Source organism: Bufo bufo, chromosome 8, assembly GCF_905171765.1.
Source record: "Bufo bufo chromosome 8, aBufBuf1.1, whole genome shotgun sequence".
Lineage (NCBI taxonomy): Eukaryota > Metazoa > Chordata > Amphibia > Anura > Bufonidae > Bufo > Bufo bufo.
Window position 1 is genome coordinate 126385972 of NC_053396.1, and position 21456 is coordinate 126407427.

The 21456-nt window shown below is 41.8% G+C and overlaps 1 protein-coding gene across 4 annotated transcripts in view; it reads right to left on the reverse strand.

Annotated features, from left to right (window-relative positions):
* The window catches only part of COL4A6 (collagen type IV alpha 6 chain), a 271820-nt gene that overhangs the window by 59489 nt on the left and 190875 nt on the right, over positions 1-21456 (reverse strand). For 3 of the 4 annotated variants that reach the window (XM_040442327.1, XM_040442328.1, XM_040442330.1), the window contains exons 20-28: positions 20253-20351; positions 15370-15530; positions 13234-13413; positions 11615-11798; positions 8827-8880; positions 5330-5401; positions 5120-5227; positions 4815-5036; positions 2523-2684 (exon numbers count right to left, since the gene is read on the reverse strand). In XM_040442327.1, coding sequence (XP_040298261.1) covers positions 2523-2684; positions 4815-5036; positions 5120-5227; positions 5330-5401; positions 8827-8880; positions 11615-11798; positions 13234-13413; positions 15370-15530; positions 20253-20351 — 1242 coding nt within the window. The remainder of the gene's footprint in view (positions 1-2522; positions 2685-4814; positions 5037-5119; positions 5228-5329; positions 5402-8826; positions 8881-11614; positions 11799-13233; positions 13414-15369; positions 15531-20252; positions 20352-21456) is intronic. The other variant, XM_040442329.1, reaches the window with a different exon arrangement.

The following is a 21456-nucleotide window of genomic DNA, read 5'->3' on the forward strand; positions in this document are numbered from 1 at the left end:
CCAACTGTTGTCTATCCCATTTGCACAACAGCATGTGAAATTGATTGTCACTCAGTGTTGCTTCCTAAGTGGACAGTTTGATTTCACAGAAGTGTGATTGACTTGGAGTTACATTGTGTTGTTTAAGTGTTCCCTTTATTTTTTTGAGCAGTGTATAATGATATCCTCCTATAAGACTGGGTCACATCACTAGTGGAGTACCACAGAAGTCAGCATTGGGCCCTCTTTTTAATATATTAATGACCTTGTAGAAGGATTGTACAGTAAAATATACATTTTTGCAGATAACATTACAAAGGACAGTATTATTTTACAAATAAGTCTGGATAAGTTGGAGGCTTGGACAGATATGGCAAGTGAAGTTTAATACACACAAATATAAGGTTATGTACATGCGAAAGGAAAATACATATTGACACGAATAGGAATTTTAGTTGACAGTAAACCTAACTGCAGCAACCAGCGTCAGACAGCTGCTGCCAAGGCCAATAAGATCATGGAGTGCATCAAAAGGGACATAGATGCCCGTGATGAGAACATAGTCCTGCCACTTTACAAACTTGTAGTCAAACCGCAAATGGATTATTGTGTAGGAATTTGGGCACCAGATGTCAGCAGATTTGTAAAGATGATACTGGCTGACCTGGTGCATGTGCACTTGGCAGCTGAAGGTATCTGTGTTGGCCCCATGTTCATATGTGTCCGCATTGCTGAGAAAAATGAGGTTTTAATATATGTATGTAATATATGTAGGGGCAACAGGGGGGTTGCTGTTACACCTAGAGACTCTGCAACTGCTATACCCGCTGCACTTTGATTTACAGAGCCAGGCGTGGGCCTGTCAATCAAATTGCAGAGTGTGCAGCAGAAGCAGAAAAAGTGGAGCCTCTAGGTATAACGGCAACGACCTGTTGCTCCTAGAGGCTCATTTTCATGTATTAAAACATCGTTTTTCTCAGCAATGCGGACACAGATGAACATGGGACCAACAGAGATGCCTTCAGCTGCCAAGTGCACATGTAACAGGTCTGTTAGTTTCATAGGTACAAATCTGCTGACAGACGCCCTTTAAAGGGGCCCTCTGAATTATTTTTTTTAAAGAAGGTAGGCTATCAAAATATTAAAAACCTTTTTATACATACAGCCTCAAGCATCTAGTGCTACCAACTCCTTTCCTTCCTGCTGCTGCAGCCATGATGCACCTGTAATATATGGGCATGACACTGCTACGGCCAGGAAGACAAAGGCAGGACGGAGGCTTGGGGCAATAAGTAATACAATTTTTTATTCTTGAGACACTTTCTCTGCCTTTAGAAAAAAACTAAAATAAATTAGAAACTCCTTTAGTAAAAAAAAAAAAAAGACACCTGAGAAGTAACCTAATGTACAGTATAAAGAGTATAACTATAATAAGGTAGCCCTCTCTATGTCTAGAGGAAAGAAGGTTTCTACACCAGCAAAGAAGGGCCATGAGACTATGGAGCTCTCTATGGAGGTTGTGATTATGAATTCAGTTCAAAAGGGGCCTGGATTACAGGCTCTCGGGCACTGATCCAAGGAGTTACTCTAATTGGCAGATTTAGAGTTGAGAAGGTACTGTTTTCTTGAGATGGTTTTTGCCTTCATCTGTATCAGCTCTGCAGGATAATACAATGGACTGGATGAACATATGTCTTATTTCAGTCTTACAAACTACAGTATATTACTATGTTCTAATAATCACTAATGGACACTCATTCTGGCCTTAACATTTTTATCATGTCCAGTTAGAACATAACCAGTCCGAGGACACATTAACCAGTGATGACATTTGTTTTTTAGTTTTGTGTTTTAGTAACTGTATAATACAATGGAAATATCTCCTCCACTGCAATGGTATTCTCTCAGTAAATATAACTATTGAGGCTCTTCGTAATGATACTAACCATGCATGGACTTTATCACATGCCATTCTAGTGGGCCATATATTATTATTTGGGTCATCCCATACCCTTAGATCTACTTGCCCCCTTGGGCCTTGATTGCACTAGTACTGCTTGCATAACATAAGCTACATTCTACGTTGGTCACATGCAGCCATTACACAGCTGTATTTCCATTGATTAGTTGTCAATCAATATCCATAGATCTGCTGCTTTTCCTTTTTTGATTTTTGCTCTTTGTTTCATCTTCCATTATCTCTTGTATTATATTTATGTTACTGTATAAACAATAAATGAATAAAAATAATAATACCAAGAACATTAAACACGCATCAGACAATAAATCACATATGAGCACTCCTTTTGGCTGTCCAGTGTACTTACCAATCTGTTACTTATTATTGCACCTGAGATACAGATATTGACTTTATTCTCAAAGAACATCACAATTTAGTTTTTCAATGATGAGTGAAACGGTACCATAAAACTTATTATAAGAACTGACCGGTCTTTAAGTCATTTCTGACAACGGATTATAACTGAATATTTAGTATCTTCTACAACATTAAGAGCATCTATTACAAACTTTGGTTGACATACCCGGTGACCCTGGAAATCCAGTTTCTCCCACAGGACCTTGTCTTCCTTTAATACCAGCTGCACCTCCAAATCCAGGGAATCCTCTGGGACCTTGGCTACCAGGAAAACCAGCATTACCCTTTTCACCTTTAGCACCCATTAGCCCAGGACGTCCATCTAAACCTATTACACAGAAATCAAAAGCAAACTCAGCATCAGAAGCAAATACAATGAAACCTCTTTAAGACCATTACCCAAAATTGCACATCAAATGGTCTTTTATAGGGGTGGTCCTCCCTGTTCACGGGCAGCACAATGTCAGTGGCACACAAAACATGGAGCTCCCCTCCCCTGGCTCCTTCCCATTCTCCAGTAGGTGGCACATTGCTCTCCTGTGCTGCATTCAATCTGGGAATGCATCAGCACAGTGATGGAGGAAGGAGGAGAAAAAAAATGTGAAGCTTGGCAGCTGCCTCTGCTCCACTGGCTTTCTCCTGTCCTCTGCATGGCTTTGCTGATCTATGCTGCATTTTATTTCATGGTATAAAAATGGCAATTGAATACACAATGTGTGGCAATGTAAATTCACAAAAAAACACACAGAAAAACTAATAAAAAGCAAAGTAACAACAATATTAAAGTACAAATGGAGATAAAACATCACACATCCATTTTATAGGGAACCTGTCACATTGAACATGGTGTTGTGTGATATGTAGTCAGCAAGAGCAGAAGGGGCTGAGCATTTCATTTGAATCAGTGCTTTTTTACACTTAGGAGTCCAGTGGGCAGTCCTACAGCTGTCCCCATTTGAATGTGCATACAATTAGCTGGTAATCACTGATGGGACTGCAGGAACAGACACCCTGTTCAATGAAACAGGTTAAAATAGAGATAGAACATTGGGGCAGATTTCCTATTTAAAATGCACCAGTTTTTTGGCACATTTTACACCAAAAAAACTGGCGTGCATGCTTTGCATCACATTTGCTAACTATGTTACACTCTTTTATAAGCATTTTACATAGTTTCATAGTAAAGGGGTGTAACCCAAGTGCACCTCAATGCATCAAGATTTGGGGGCATTTTTCAATTTAAAACTATGCCAAGTTATAGGTAAAGTAAACTTAGACTAAACAGATTTTTTGGTGCACAGGCACTTTTTTTGGCACATGGACAAAATTTTGGGCTCTTGGCCAAATTTTAGGTGAACAAAATTTTAAACAGAATTCTAGTGGAAATCTGACGCAGGATTTATGATACTCCAAACTTACAAAGGTCTATGCTCCAGAATAGTAAATTTGTCTAATATTAAGTCTGTGATTCGTATTCTTAGACAAAGTATGACACTATTAGTAAATCTGAGACATCGTGTCTGTGGTATTCTATCTTCATTTATTTGTTAACTATGTAGTAATGTAATACAGTTATTACTTGGTGATGACATTTGTGTGGTGTGTGTCCTTTAATAGGCCATTTTATTTAATGGGACAATGCAATGCAGGAAATGGTCAAACAAATGAAACATGTCTATACAGAGATAATCCCAGCAAAAAAGGGCTGGTCAAGATGAGAGGTGATTATTATGTAGTTGCAAACAGGTCACAAAAACATCTGGTCTTTATGGTAGTGGTCCTGTCAGAGGTGGGAAGGTCACAGTATAGTGACCATCTTTGAGTATTCACATTCAACTTCACATAGTGTCAGTTCTTAAAGAGTACCTGTCATGTCCTCCAGAAATTATCTGTCTGTAGATGCCAGTCCACAGATTCCAGTGTTTTTTTTCCTAAGCCTCCCATTCCAGAGCAACTGGTATGCTGGTGTTTTTGGTTCCCTATATGTTATTGTGGCTATGCAATGTCAAGGGGGTGTAACTCTCAAATGAGAGTGAACCTGAGCACTGATGCTGTCCAATCTTTTTTTACTTCTTGTTTAGAATTATGAACCCTTGACGATGCATAGCCTCAAAGGCATATCAGGAGCCAAAACTAACAGCACCAAGAGCATCATGAGTTGGTGTTTGCACAATTTTGAGTTGACTTGTTCAGCCAACATTTCTCTGTCATGACACCACATATATGTATATGTGTTTAATTTGAAAGTGGAGAAAAAAGCCCCTTACGAAGGGGAACAGAGGGTCTGGCATGCTGAAATCCAACACGATAGATCACTCTGTCCCCAAATTCTGCTGTCAGGGAATTATCATCTTGCCCTCATAAACATTATAACTGGCCAATGATCCAAACATTAATGTATATTGCCAACTCAAAATCTAAATTCTACAAATGGCATTCAAGAAAACTTTCTAATTACCTCTCTGTCCATCAAAACCAGATTCTCCTCTAATTCCTTTATCTCCTATGACACCTGGTCTTCCAGGCTCACCAGGAGCACCAGGTTCAGCACCCAAAACTTCACCACGTGCTCCTTTAAAACCAGGCAAACCAGGGATTCCTGGTTTTCCCGGTAGTCCATCAATGCCATCCAAGCCAGGAAAACCAATAGGACCTTCATCTCCACGAGGTCCAGTAAATCCTGAAAAACAAATGGACCACAGCCGTAAGAAATAAATTACATTAATTATCAATCTATATACTAAATGCATATTTGTTTTATACCTGGAGGTCCTGGAAATCCACCAAGTCCTGGGCTACCTGGTTGTCCTTTGGCGCCATCAAAGCCACGTAGCCCAGGAATTCCTGAGAATCCGTTTTCACCCTTGGGACCTAAGTGATAGTTCAATGTATTAATTATCTCATTTTAAAAGACCCACAAGTAAATAAATGCAAAAGTATCACTCTCTCTCTATGAATAAATGCAAGCAATACCTGGAAGCCCAGGGTTGCCGGGAATTCCTGGATCTCCAACTTCTCCAGCAATTATACATGGCAAGGTGAGGCCTGTAAGAACACAAAACTGTTAATTTCTCACAAATGACATTATGTTAGTGTGCCACAACCAAACTTAGGAGGCAGATGAAAACAATGGATGTGCATTGGATGGTTGATGCAAAAGCTGCTGTAACGTGGGTTAAAGCTGTGGTTTAAAATATGTTACAGATTATGGATGATGAATGCATATCACAATGACCAGTGAATGAATCCTAAATGATGCAAACGTGCCAACAAATACACACATAACCCTGATTCCTAGAAATAGCAGCACCACAACCTAATTGCTTAGCACAGGGATGCTCAACCTGTGACCCTCCAGCTGTTGTAAAACTACAACTCCCATCATGCCCTGGCATAGGTTGATAGCTGTAGGCTGTCCAAGCATGCTGGGAGTTGTAGTTTTGCAACAGCTGGAGGGCCGCATGTTGGGCGTCCCTGGCTTAGCACAAATGCCTGTAACTGGAACAAATAAGGCTCTGTTCAGTATTTTATTATCCCTAACCTCTCCACACCCTTAAATGACCTTAAACAGCTGTGAGGGGGCGACCCAGACTAAAATGCACAGACTACTATGCCAAAACCAACTGATTTCTTTTTTGTATTCAACCTTACACCTTTAGCATCTTCTCCTGGTGAAATAAAGCTTAAAAAATATTGCAAGTGTATTATAAGTCTGCTTACATTTTAGTTCAGTAGCTACTTTACAGTGAACCTACACATAAAAATACTGTAATATTTTGCCACCCATAGGTGTTGTATTGTTTTGGATAACAATTACATATATCCAATAAATCTAAAAGTAATGCATTTTAAAGCCCATGGACATCTCTGATATGTAAATAATTGAAAAAAAAAAAAAAAAGATTTTTCCATATTTCAGTGGCTATCGAATTAAATAAGTTGCACTAAGTTTCAGGCTGCAATCTTTATTCCTTCATTAATTTTCAGACCACTGGTAGGCAGTTTGCTACCTTCTCCTAGTTTCAGACATTTCTCAATTGGACACGTAATACATGCTGGATGTTGGGTTCTTTTGCCCAGGATGCTGCTGCCTTCGCTAGCTCTCATGTACCAGCACAGGTGCATTCCTGATGCTGACGAGTAAGCGATTTTCCTCTCCCTCTGCAGATTCTGCTGTGGGAGCTCTCCTTCCTCTATGCAAAGCCTGTATGAGCCTCCCTCTGTCTGCTTACCTCCCTCTCTACACTCGGATACAGTACAGCTTGTGTGATCGGCTTTTCATGAAAACTTGGATGCTTTCCTCTACTTCCTCTAAACTGCCCTGTACAACCTCCTTCCCCACCCTGCTACTGTAACAATTAGAGAATGCAGAAAGAAGACACCGTCATGAGCAGGGTGCTGATCAGAAGCAGCTGCACAGCAGCTATGTGAAGGAGTTGCACAGACTCTACAGCAGTAAAATGGACATATATAATTAATTGTAGAAACTTGCTTAATTTTGTTTTTAAGATCAAATGAACAATAAAAAAAATCAGTGCAAAGGTTGTCTGACCCAAAAGTAATTTTCATTATTGCCCTGAAAGTGATTACCATAACGTAAAAATGTCATTCACCTATTAATAGGTGTTCTGTTCCAGCGCTGAGGGCTTAGCCCCATTGTTTCCAGTCCCCTGTGGACCGGAAGTGTGACATCCTGATCGTCGATATGTGCACAGCTGCAGCCATTCACTGTTTGAAGTGGCACATGACTGCTGAGGTTAGTGAATGGCTGCAGTGGTGCAGGTGATGATGAATTAGATGTCACACTTTTGGTCCACAGGGATGAGAATCAGTATGGAGCTGGAACAGAGCACTGGTGAACAGGTGAGGTGGCTTTTTTTCTTTATAGTAATCACTGTCAGGGCCATAATTATTACTACTTTTGGAGTCGGACAATCCCTTTAAGGAAATCAATAATTGTAAATTAGTTTACAGAAGCATTTCTCACTATTACTGAGATGAATGTAGGTGCACCTCTTGTGTTACAATGGTGAACCGATTTGTATCTAAATACACATTGGTAAAGGATGTTTCCCATCCGCAAATTCATTGACTACTGTGACATTGAATACATTCTTCACTATAATTGTGTGCTGTCCTACCTTCTTTAATTTGTAAACTGTAAAATAATCCTCTGTATTAATGAGGCTGTTTCAGTATAAACTTTGAGCCTAAAAGTCTGGAGTGAAAAAGCAGAGTTCTACAGTGTAAAGGTCTTGTTTCTACACACTGAAAATTTGGCATGCAGAAATTTGGGGCATCTCTGGTCAAAACTACTGTTACTGTAAACAGTTAAGCAAGTTAGAGATTAAATACACTTTTCAACATTTTAAGCAATATCAGTGTATTAATTTGGTTTTGTGATATTTAAGAGTGAAAAATGGAAAGGAAGTATGGGAAGGATATTTGAGTGATCAGATAACTTTGAACAAGGTCTCAGACCTTAAATAGTCTATAAGGGTTAGGGCTGTATTACACCAACAGATTATTTAACCAATTTCTGTCTAATGAGACCAATAGCTGGTGTGTATAAAAAAAGATCTGTGTGTAAACGGCCATCTGACCAATGTTTGGTCAAAAAATCTGTCAGATAATCTGTTGGTGTAAGAATTGAAAGACTTCTGGAGGCTACAAAAAATTTACAAGCTGTGATACTTGCCAAAGGGGGTGCTACTAGGTACTAACCATGCAGGGTGCCCAGAGTTTTGCTTCTGGCCCTTTTCCTTTTTTATTATTTCGAAAATGTAAAAGATGAAAATAATTTTTATTTTTTTAAAAATTAAAATACAAAGGGAATTTGTCATCTTCAACTTCAAGCCTTTTGGAGACTATTTCATCTTCGACTTGTTTAACTGTTCACAATAACAGTAATTTTGACTAGGGGTGCCCAAATTTTTGCATGTCACTGTAAGTAAATGGCACTTACACTCAACTTACAAAGGCATCACAAAATGTGATGAGAGGTTGCTGTAAGTTGACCTCAACACTATAGTGTATGTGTTGTTGAAAATGTTCTGTCTGCTACACTAGTTACTATTGCACCATTTTCACATACACATGAAGCACCTTTAGCTGTTATGATAACATTAAAAATGGGTTAGCAAGCAGATTGAAACGTTGGCACAATTCCAAGCCTGAGGCAGTAGTGAACAACCACTGTGAAGGGAAGCCTAAAAGCGGGTAACATTACCAGGGTACCACAGCATTCACCATCACAAAGCAAGTTATGATTGACCGAAGTCAGAATATGGCTTAATGTATAAAAGGTTGCTCATCACTGTGTACAAACATTCCTAAAATTGTCTACCAAGCTATGGATTGAATGACCAGATGTAACATGCATGCAAATCCAGAGGTTCTAACCAGCACCAGGAGATCAGATGGATCCCACAGCTGTCTTTATCTTCAACCTCTAGGATCTATCCTCTCACCTCCCTCTGTGACTAAGTCTCCATTACCAACATTGTCCCCGCAGCAGCAGTCACCTATACCAGTTAAGCAAAGGATGACAGGTTAGACATAGGTAAGAAAATCCCTCAAGAGAGGAAGCTTTTCAGCAGCACAAATATATTCACATTCCCACATGATGACGTCTTAAATATGTACATTTATGTTACTAAGTGATCTACTCTTCATATAGAGTTCTTTTCATTTCTCAAGCTTGAAGCCTTGGCTTTCAGCCTCTACCCATTGTGCTATGTTTCACAATATGGATGCTAACACTATATTTTTTGGGCTGGGATGAATTACAGAACTCATTATTTCACTACTGACATGCAATTTCCTTTGAGCTCTGAGTACAACTTGATTATATTTGCCTTCAACTATTGTAAAATAGAAGACTCTTTACTAACACATCACCATTGTAGTGAATATATTTGGCTGATTTCACAAGTTAAATATGCAAAAGCAGAAAATTGAAAATAATTTATTAAACAAGCAAAAGCAGGAAGAGAAGGTACAAAACTTTTTATAAAAAAAAACTCGAGTTGGAGAAGCATAGACTGCAGCTGACCCTCTGATAGCACTGGATATGTTGGAATGGATTCCCAAATCAGCTATCACCAAATAGCAACTGGAATAGTACTTCCTGCTGTTTTGTAATTGCCAAAAACAAACATATCATGAAAATTATTTGTATAGATAAAATAGCAATTATTCATTTATTTTTGACTGACGGAGATGCACTGGAAAGAAAGAATTGAGAAATTGAGAAAGCTCGTCGGAAGAACGAGTGAAATGTTTTCAAGAAATCTACAGTAAGTCCAGTTGCCTTGATTTATTCTTTACAGATACTGGAAAGAAAGGAGTGTAAAAAAATATACATATAAAAGCACATTATCATATATATGATTACACAGTATATATATATATATATATCCTTATTTAAACAGCCGCATTGAATGCTATATATCTGCAGTTTGTTAAGAAATATCATATTTTAGAATAGTACATAGCACTAGCTTTTCAGCTGTACACAGCCATAGTATGTCTCCCTCTGCATGGCACAATCTCATATGAAGATTTTTTTCTCTTGGATTCATATGGCAGCCAAGAAAACTGAAAACTAGTTCTATCCAATGCTGAAATATGGAGATATTTAGCCCTATGTATCTATGTTCTATAGAACCATAAGGAATACTGTATGGCCAGACAAGCTCCATGCTCATGGATCTGCTGTGTGCATAAGCCCAAATCATGTAGACTGTTTTCAAGTACTTCGCATAGTTGAATGCTTACATTTCAGTGGGGTGAGTTGAGAATGGCTAGTTTAGAAATGCAGACATCCCAACCTGCAAAAACTCATTTCAGGGAGGTGCACTTCTCATTTCAGGGAGGTTTTCTTTTTTTTTTTTCTTTCACAAACTTTTTATTACATTTTCCAGACATATGCAGTATCTGCACACTTTGCTCTATGGTGTGGAGGACTGGGCTCATTACCCTGCCCCAAATTATCATATTTATGTATATGATTAAAGGGATTCTGTCACCACCTATAAGCCCTGTGAGCTAAACATATGCTCATGTCCAGTAGCATTCTGATTTCTAAGGTGGCCTTATAAAAGCTATTTGTGGCTTTATTCTGCGGAAAAACAGGTTTTACTAACCTGTCAATCACTGAATTAAGGTGCCCAAGCAGGGGAGGTCTGTGGATGCATGGTGCCCAGCCGCACGCATCGCCGCCTTCTACTCCTCAGTGCCGCCTCTCCCTCCCTCCTCCCGCTTTGAGATCCCGCGCGTGCGCACAGGCTCAGCCTGATGCGCCGTTGCGGACTGCTGGCATCGGCTTCTTCTTGCACTGTGCGCACGCGCCGAGAAGAGGACACTGCTACAGGTTGCCGGAAAGGTTTACTGCGAGTAAACTAGAGAAGGGAAGTTCGGATCTTTCACATGAATCGGTTCATTTGAATCAGTTCATTCAAATGAACCGATTCATGAATCAAATCTTCGGTTCATTCGCTGAGCTGACAAGAAGCAAGTGAACCCTGTGTGTAATTATCTACCCCACTGTAGGAAAAAAACAAGCATCGGGGGGGGGGGGGGGGGGGGGGGGTATTTAACACTGGGGTAAATAATATAATTAAAATGGAGGGGTAAATGTGTAAATGTATTTTAAAAAAATACATCTCTCTCAATAGTTCTATAGCTACTGAATGAGACAGAAGAAGATGCCTCCTTGAGAAGCCAATTTGACCCTAAAGGGTTAATTCAACCTGTAATCTAAACTCTGTGTCCTGTCACTTCTCTTATCTCTCTGCTCTGCTATCAGTAAACCTTTCCGGGATATATTGTCTCACATGCGGGTGTCAGGGAGCCGCTATCTAATAGCGGGAGACTCCCTGAACTTCAGGGAGACTTGAGATCCCTGGAAATGAAAGGTTGGCTGGAGTTACTCTTTACTACGTAGGACGACATACAATCTACATATACATAATGTTGCTTTACTTAGCCTACATCTTGAAATAAAACATGTTGCAGAATTCAATAATGCCGTTTTACCTAGCAGTAAGTATTCCATTTTTGTTTGCTTACTTTTAAGGGATCTGCTGAAAATCTAATGTCTATGAGGACTATATCTACATTTACAAATATACAAAAAAATTATAGTACTATAAGTTGTCACCTTTCAGTAGAATAATTTCTTTCAATAGAATAATTCTTAAATACATAGAAAAAAAGATACATAGTGGTTAAATAGAAGATCTGTAAAATACATACCAGGAGGTCCAGGTTCACCTGCTCGTCCATCCAGTCCCGGTAAACCTGGGTCACCAGGAAGCCCACGAGAACCAGGTAAACCTGGAAAGCCAACACCTGGAAGTCCACTTTCTCCTCGACTTCCCTTTTGACCAGGTTGACCTGGAAAACCCTTCTCCCCCGGGTTGCCAATTCCACCTTCACCCTAGACATTTAAACAAGCAATAATAAATACAGAAATCCATAATAAGCAAAACATATATGAAAAAACCTGATTTCCTTGGTCCAGAGATGGGTAACATAAACGGTGCAAGATCTGAGGTACAAAACGCTGTGGCTTAGTGGTTAGTACTGGTGCCTTGCAGTGCTAGGGTCCCAGGTTTGAATCTAACCAAGGACATCATCTGCATGATGTATGTAGGGTTGTTTCGGGTATTGAACTTTCGATACCCAATCGATACTTTTAGCCCGGCATCGATACGATACCAGGATTTATCTTTCATCGATACTAGGCTGTGCGCCATGTTACCTCAGCAGCACAGGGAAGAAGGAAGCAGTCTCTCCCTCCCCCTGTGCTGCCACCAATGAGAGGAGAAAAGGGAAGGGGCTGTGGCAACTGCGCCACCAATGATAACTAACGTTTAATACAAATGCAGACGGTGGCAGAAACACATTGCCGGCTCCTGCCTCTGACAGGGCACTGCGATCCGCGGCAATTAACCCTTCAGGTGCCGCAGGACACCTGAACAGGACACTTGAAGTGGGCATACGCGGCCACTTTCCATTCATTTCTATGGGCCTGCTGAAAATCTCTTGCTCACTCAGCTATATTTGGAAGTCCTATAAAAATGAATGAAGCGTGGTCCACTCTCCTTAACTTTCATGGGCCCATTCTGGAGTTAGGTATGAGTCTCAGAGGTGGGACCTGCACCTATATGACTTTGATGGTATAGCCTAGTATGCCATCAAAGTCTGAGATGACAAAACCCCTTTAAAGGGGTTGGCAACCTTGGTGCCTATTAGGTAGTTAATACTTGTGTGCCTATTAGGTAGTTAAAACTTGAAACAGACTTCTCATTGATGGAAAGGTAAATCAACAGCAATTGGTTTGTGAAATAGACAATGAGACGGGTGAAAACAAAAAATGCCGACTTGTAATTTCCCCCCAAAAAATAAAAAAAATAAAACAAAATTTACAGAGAAAAATTATAAATAGGCAGATTAGATGGATTTCTTGATCTATTCTAAAGATTGTTGACAGTTGTAAGCCAGGTCATACATATGAAATAGTGTCAGCCAAATGCTTGTTCAGTCAACAGCTTTTTCGTTCAACTTATACATACTAGCTCTGCTGAGTGTGCACACTAATTGAGAGGGGAATAAGCCAGTTTTAGACACCTCTGGTAGCATCTTATCTCCCATGATAGCAAAGGATCATCATACTGAAATCCAATATTTCTGATTCTTCTTTCTTACAACATGCGCCATCAGGCAGAGTCAAAAGGCACCCAATTATGTTAATGTATGGGCATTTTTAGGGCCTACAATGCAAATCTTAATCAAATTAAGAAATACTGTTCATTGTACATGCATTTATCTAATATATGTTTAAATAGCTAAACAGTTCCATGAAAGCTTACAGGTGCGCCTTTTCGACCAGCAGACCCTGGTCGGCCATCCCTGCCTGGGTTTCCCGAAAATCCAGGTGCCCCTCTAAGTCCAACAGATCCTGGGTCTCCACGTGATCCTCTGCCAGAAGGAAATATTGGATCTCCCTTTTCTCCTTTTGGTCCTGGACCACCAGGTTGTCCTGCAGATCCCTAAGGATAAAAAAGCTAATCTTATCAGGACATAAAATAGATAAGAATCAGTACGGTAAGGATAAGTTAATGTAGTGCACAATTAACTACAGATTAATGGGGTGGATTCTTAACTGAAAAAAATCTGCAGAAATCTGACATAGCTTGTAGGTGGGATTATAGGTGGCGTTTCAAAAACCTCTTACACATGTAGCATAGAAAATCTCAGTGGAATACTGTGAATTTTCTAATTAAATTCTGCTGTGGATTTGCTGCACATTTGCACCACAGCTTTTAATATAAAATATGTGGATTTTGTGCAGGTTCACAATGGACTTATTACAAAATTTGTAACAATGCCTGTCCACATCGTGTAGTCTCTGCCTATGGTAGGTTTCTGAATAAGAAACTAACAGGCAGATTATACCTGGGTTATTGTATGACAGCAAATCAAGAATGCACTAAGTGATAAGGGAAAATATGAATAACTTCTTCTGTCATTCTGCTGCCTATAAATGACGTAAGCCAGCCATCCAGTTGTATCTGCCTAATTTCAGTGGCCTTAACAAGAATCTATCACCTATGTTTTGGGATTTTTTATTAATTAAAACAAGATACTGAAATATATACTTTTCTCACCATCTTCCTTCCTTTTATAGACTGTATATTTTTTATTTTATTTTTTTTCTGTACGTGATTACAAGGTAGCCAAGTTGCCTAACCTGTTGCTGTGTTAACGGCAGTTAGAGATGTGGTTTCACCTATTGTCATTGGTGGATTCTGTGTTATCTGCCTCAGCTTTATAATAGAGGTGTAATCCTTCATGTGATAATAATGAGATGACTGGTGAGAATTATTTTCTAAATAACAGAAAGTGTCTGTCTATTATGAGGCACAGGAACCAGCGTGAAAACTACAAAATGTATTTATTTATTTTTAAATATAGTTACATGTAAAATTAAACAAAAAAATAAAGAAAAAAAATGTAAAAAGGCATATAATTGAAGAAATATTATTAACATATAAACTTGATTTAAACAAGAAAATACAATTCTGACAGTACAGTTCCTATAAGTCTGCAAAGTGCCACATACATGCTACTGTACGGGGCACAGTTTAAAGCCCCTCCTGTGCCTGTTCTTTATTTATAGTTTATTTCTGTCCCTCCACCTTCCTGCTTCACATTAACTAGAGCTTCTTGGTAAATTCAATCTGATCACACCTATCTGAGATACCTGAGAAAAGCATTATGGAACATGTAGTTATCAAAGTTACTGCTTGCAGTGATTTTTAAAGTCAAGATCATTAAAAGAAGCAAGCTAGATGCTGCACAGAGGAAATGGAGAACACTGTTATAATAATGATGAGGAGAAGAGGAGGTGGGTATACTTTCATGTGTCTCCTGCAGTTTCTCTTTACAAACACAATTAGGATGGATTCACACTTACCAGTTTTATTCCAGTTTTTGCTATTTTTTGTGTACAGTAAAATCTATTCTGTCATTTTACACAAAAAAGCATCTAAAATCAATTTTAAAACAAACACGTGTGAATAATACATTACAATGATTTATTTTATAGCCTACTGGCGTATACTGTACATACGATTAATCATTGGGATATTCTGGACACTGATAGTTTATCCATCAAATTTTGATTAGAAAAGGCCCAATGACCACCAATCAGCAAGCATAGCGCTGAATATAAAAGTGTGCTTGGGCCTGGTACTGTAGATCAATCCCGTTCACATCAATGGAACTGGGGTGCAGTAACAGGCATAGTCCTCCATGCCGGAGTGCCAAATCCTCTCCATTCTACTCATTCTGACTCACACCAATTAAACATTGCCTATTTAATAATAAATTAGGCATCAGTACTTTACAGAATTAATAATCCCTTGCAGCATTATTCATGTCTTGCCTAGATTTTTCTAAATTTTTTACCTCTGATTAGTTACAGTTATACAAAATTTGCTTACAGGAGGTCCAGCTGGGCCCTCTGATCCTCTTCTGCCAGGATCGCCAGGTTGTCCATCGAATCCAGGAAATCCATCAGTTCCTGGTGGGCCTGCAGGTCCGGGATCTCCAACTCTTCCATTGCCAACAGTACCACCACGGCATGCACAGTCACCAAAGTCTCCTTAAAGTATGAAAACATAAAAGCTTATAACAATCCTGAAGCACAAAATGGCTTTGGTATGATGAATATAACGCATTCCTCCAGAGGCAATACTTCATACATAGACTTCATAACAGAAAGAAGAAAAAACAATAATGTTGGTATCACACTGATATTAAATCACAGATTTGGCATTTCCTTTCAGAGACAATCTCCAACAAGCATTTGTATCCCAATGTCTCTATGTAGAATGTTTTTTTTCACTGTTTCACATTTGAGAAGTTGTTCTAACATGTCTCCTGGCACTGTTGGCACATGTCTCCATCTGTCCGGGTAGACTGGGAACTTAAAGTCGCTCTGGAAAAAGGAGATTTTTTCTTAATTGGGGGCACAGGAACCGTGGGTATAGCTATGTCCTCTAGGAGGCGTTGACACTAGTAAAAGCTGTTAGCTCCTCCCCTGGCAGCTATATATCCTCCAGCCTGGAGAGAGAGCTTCAGTTTGTGTACAAACAGTAGGAGAAGCAAGCCAACGAAAGAAAAACACGTGGAACTCCAACCATGTCAAAGGACCCAACAGGGTTCTAACCAGCAACAGCCACAACTGTGGTCGAGCAACAATACTGGGTGGGTGCTGTGTCCCCCAATGAAGAGCGATAAAGAGATTTTACTGGTAAGTTATACAAAAACCTCCTTTTCTCTCCCATATTCATTGGGGGACACAGGAACCGTGGGACATCCAAAAGCAGTCCACAGGGAGGGAAAAACCACAGACACATGGAAGCAAGCGTCCCTGCAGGCATCTAAGAACTGTCGCCTGCAAGACCACGCGGCCCAAGGCAGCGACCGCCGATGCATAAGTATGCACCTGGTAAATTTTTGTGAACGTGTAAGGAAGACCAAGTACCCGCCTTACACAACTGTGCAGCCGAAGTGTTATTCCTATGAGCCCAAGAAAGCGCCCACCGATCTGGAGTGAGCCGTGACACCGAAGGGCGAAACCCTGCTCCGGGCGCAGTATGCTTCAGCACTTGCAGACTGAATCCAACGTGCAATCGCCACCTTGGAGGCTGCCAATCCCTAGCGAGGACCCTCCGGAAGACAAAAAGGGGTTCCGTACGCCGAAAGGGACTGGAGGCTGTCAAATAATGATCAGAGCTCTGACAATGTCCAATAATGTAACTCCCTTCCGTAGGGTGTGAAGGAGAAGGACAGTGAAGGAAGGACCATTTCTTCATTGATATGGAAATCAGAGACCACCTTCGGGAGAAGAAGGAATGGGCCGTAGAACTGCCTTAACCTTGTGAAGAACCAGGAAGTGTTTTCGGCAAGAGAGCACCCCCAACTCGAAAAACATCCGTCTGATGGATTTGATAGCCACAAGAAAAAACTACCTTCTAGGACAGGAGCCGGAGTGAGATCTCCCGCAAGGGCTCAAAGGGAGAAGACTGGAACGCTGAGAGAACTATATTCAGATCCCAAGGCAGTAGAGGAGGACGGTACGGAGGAACCGTATGTGCCATTCCCTGAAGGAAGGTTTCCGTGGGCACCAGGGGAACCAGAGGACGCTGGAAAGCTGCCCCAGGATAGAAGCGCCAACACCTGACCCATCAAGGAACTAAGGGCTAAACCAAGGTCCAACCCTGATTGTAGAAAGGATAGGACCGTGGGGAGAGAAAAAACGGAGTGAGGGGATGTCCTGGCTTTCACAGAAGCCCAGGAAGGACCTCCAGGTCCTATAATAGATCCTGGGTGATGCAGACATCCTGGCCTGAATCATAGTGCGGATGACGTCCGCCGAAAACCCTCTCCACATCAGAATGGTGGTTTCAATAGCCACGCCGTCAACCAAAGAACCTAAATGTTGATGTAAGACTGGACCCTGTGAAAGAAGGTCGTCTCTGAGTGGCAGTGACCAAGGGACGTCTCCTAGAAGGAGAACAAGGTCGGCGTACCACACGCGACGGGGCCAATCCGGAGCGACTAGGATTTGTCGGAATGCCCTCCATCTTGATGTTCCATAGAACCCTGGGTAGGAGGGGAAGGGGAAAAAACACGTAAGGAGGGAGAACTCCCGCCAAGGAGATATCAGGGCATCCACGCCGCATGCTTCCAGAACTCTTGCTCTTGTAGATACCGTTAGGAAACCTGGACCAATGGAAGGAGTCCCTGTAGAAGAAGGGATGTGGAGGGCGCCACAGCCCATCAGTCGGGACCGGAGCGTTTCTGGAAATGGAAGGCCACCAAACAAATACCCTGTGCAAATGCAGATGAGGGAAGGTAGTAACGTAGGAACTACCAAGGCATGCGGGGTGGCAATGAACCATGAGCCAGAGGAGGAAAAAGACAGGAGAAGAATAGGCTAGGTCTAAGCCCATTACCCGTCTGAGACTGGCGCTATACAGAAGTAGCCAAGGATTAAGTGGCTGTGCAAAAACTCCTCCTGAGGAGGAAGCCAAGCAAGCGGAGTCACACTGTATTGCTAGCCCCATACCCCTGCAGAGTAGGGGGCCACCCGCAGAGGCCACCAAATTCAGTGGTAGAAGAGTCCACCACCTGACGAAAGAGCTGTGCAGTAAGAACCCAAGTATGTAGTGGTAACGCAATACCGCTCCCACAGTAGTAGCCAGCGCTTGCCCCGTCAGCGCAAAGCTGAGGGGGAGGCCTGAGACTATCCTTAGAAGCCACATACCATACTGCCCCAGTTAAGTAGAGCTAACCTTAAAAACTCTACCTGGAAGGGCGCTGAACAGGAGCAACTGCCAAACTAGCGCCAGGGTAGGACCCCTACCTGAGGGGGATGTCCCACTGCAGTGACCACGAACTCGAGCATTAGCAAAAAGATGCACCTGTGGAGGAGAACATGCTGTAGCAGCTAAACCAGAGTGCCCGCATAACCACTTTCCCAGAGAAGGAGGAGCGGTGGATAGAGAATACAGAGTCAGTGAAACACTCGACTCGCTGGAACATACTCACCATATATGTGCAATGGTGTACACACTACGTATTGATGCGGACAATATCATGACCGACTGAAACAATGGAGGCCCATGGAGATGGGGGGTCTCTAGGACACAAAAGTGATGCTAGGTAACCCGCTGGGAAGACAGGGGATGTTATAATCATGCCCAAAACCAGCACCAAAAAGAAAGGAAGGATACAATGAGGAATAGCCACCGTATCCATTGGCGGCACCCATATACCACTAGAGTAAGAGTACCGGGCACCCGCGGGTACTGACTGTGCCACGCCCCCTTGTGAAATAAGCGAAGGCACCTAGAGCCGTGGCGCAGTTGAATTGCAGCATCCGAAGATGTTTAGTTATTCCCACGCTAGTGGATCACTTGTGGAAGGGGGTAATGCAACAGGAAGCATGGAAGGATAGCGCGACAGTCGGGACCGTATAAAATGGTGGTGCAATTACCCTACCTATGGAAGGTGGAATGCATACGGCAAGTACTTAAGCCAGTGGTAGGTAAAATACTCCACCTATGAAGGGGTTAAGGCCCACGGCGAGAACTAGTGCATATGGCGAGTCCTGTACCCTGTGGGAGAGCAATTAGTTAACCTAAGCAAGGGGGTAATGCATACAGCACACATTGTAACCAGTGATGTCATCACGCCACCTATGGAAGGGGCTAATGCATACGGCAGGTACTGCAGGTGAACCCAGTGGAAATGCAATTCAGGCTGGAGGCGGTATAACTGCCAGGGGAGGAGCTAACAGGCGTGTCAATGCCTCCTAGAGGACATAGCTATACCCACACGGTTCCTGTGTCGCCCAATGTATATGGGCGAGAAAAAAACTAAAAGTCCATGTTGTAGACGGGTCCAAATTCACAGAGGGCAGGGACAGCACAATACCGAACAAAATACTGCCCCTGCAGAACCAAATAGCACAGTGCAGCACAAAATACTGCTGAGCACGCCACAGTATACTGTAAAACGGTATCGTCGTTCTGAGGATGGCAATACAGTTGAAATCAGGAGAGCATCTATGGCCGCTGGCCAGGTGCATAAGTGCCTGATGCTCCTACATTAATTAATGTTGAGAGCATCTTTATGTACCTGGCTGGCGACCATGAGGAGGCCTCGGGTGGCCCTTGGGCATTGCCACCAAGATATTAGGGTCTATGGCCAATCCGCCCCTGCCTAGGTCTTCAATGGAAAACTTTAAAACTTTATGCTAGCCCTGATGTTCTTTTGTTTTCTTCTGTAGAAGTAATTTATGCAGCCTCTGTTGTTTTTTTCTGCAATTACATTACCTCCATCTGTATACAGTATACTGTTTAAAAAAGAATCAATTATTGATACGTCTACATGTATAAAAATGACTTATATGGAGTGTCAGAATGCATCAGTTTGCCTCCGTTCAGTCACCATTCCGCTTTGGAGGCGGACACCAAAACGCTGTACGTCTGACGAAGCGGAGCCAAATGGATCCGTCCTGACACACAATGTAAGTCAATGGGGACGGATCCGTTTTCTCTGACACAATCTAGCACAATAGAAAACGGATCCGTCCCCCATTGACTTTCAATGGTGTTTAAGACGGATCCGTCATAGCTATAGAAGACATAATACAACCGGTCATGACGGATGCATGCGGTTGTATTATTGTAACGGAAGCGTTTTTGCAGATCCATGCTGGATCCGCAAAAAACGCTAATGTGAAAGTAACCTTACTTTTTCACATAAATGTATCTCGTAAAAGAATGTGTAACAAAGTAAAATAAAATGTCACCTTTATTTCCTTTGGCTCCAATTTTTCCTGGTGGCCCTTGCAAACCATTTTCTCCTGGTTCCCCACGCTCACCTCTTTCTAATCGTTGTGAACGAAAAGCTAAATGAAAATGGATAACAGTAAATGGATTATCTTATTCCTCATTTCAACAATCTAATATTTCTTTAACCTAATAATAAAGCAATTGTCAACCTAATTTGACTCAGAAATCAAGAATTAAGGATTTGACTTTTTCAGTAGGAAACAGAATCATGCCTTGTCTGTGCCAATGGCACATCAGCCTCTATGATCATATGTACTTGTAAGACATCTAATCTAAAGCATAGATCAATTATACTAAGAAAAAATATCAAGTGGCCGTGTGAGGTAAACTTCCTATTAATTCTGTGATCAGTTACTTCTTAGAAATAAATGCTCATGTGAACATAGAAAAGCAAGAAATCAACTTATTTTGATATAATAAGGGCTCTTTCAAACCTGCGTTCTTGTGTTCCGGCATAGAGTTCCGTCGTCGGGGCTCTATGCCGGAAGAATCCTGATCAGGATTATCCCCATGCATTCTGAATGGAGTGAAATCCGTTCAGGATGCATCAGGATGTCTTCAGTTCCGGAACGGAACGTTTTTTGGCCGGAGAAAATACCGCAGCATGCTGCGCTTTTTGCTCCGGCCAAAAATCCTGAAGACTTGCCGCAAGGCCGGATCCGGAATTAATGCCCATTGAAAGGCATTGATCCGGATCCGGCCTTAAGCTAAACGTCGTTTCGGCGCATTGCCGGAGCCGACATTTAGCTTTTTCTGAATGGTTACCATGGCTGCCGGGACGCTAAAGTCCTGGCAGCCATGGTAAAGTGTAGCGGGGAGCAGCATACTTACCGTCCGTGCGGCTCCCGGGGCGCTCCAGAGTGATCGTATTGGACACGTCATCCATGCGCATGGGGCGCTCTGACGTCATTCTGGAGCGCCCCGGGAGCCGCACGGACTGTAAGTATACTGCTCCCCCGCTCCCCACTACTACTATGGCAACCAGGACTTTAATAGCATCCTGGCTGCCATAGTAACACTGAACGCATTTTGAAGACGGTTCCGTCTTCAAATGCTTTCAGTACACTTGCGTTTTTCCGGATCCGGAGTGTAATTCCGGCAAGTGGAGTACACGCCGGATCCGGACAACGCAAGTGTGAAAGAGGCCTAACATGACTTTGT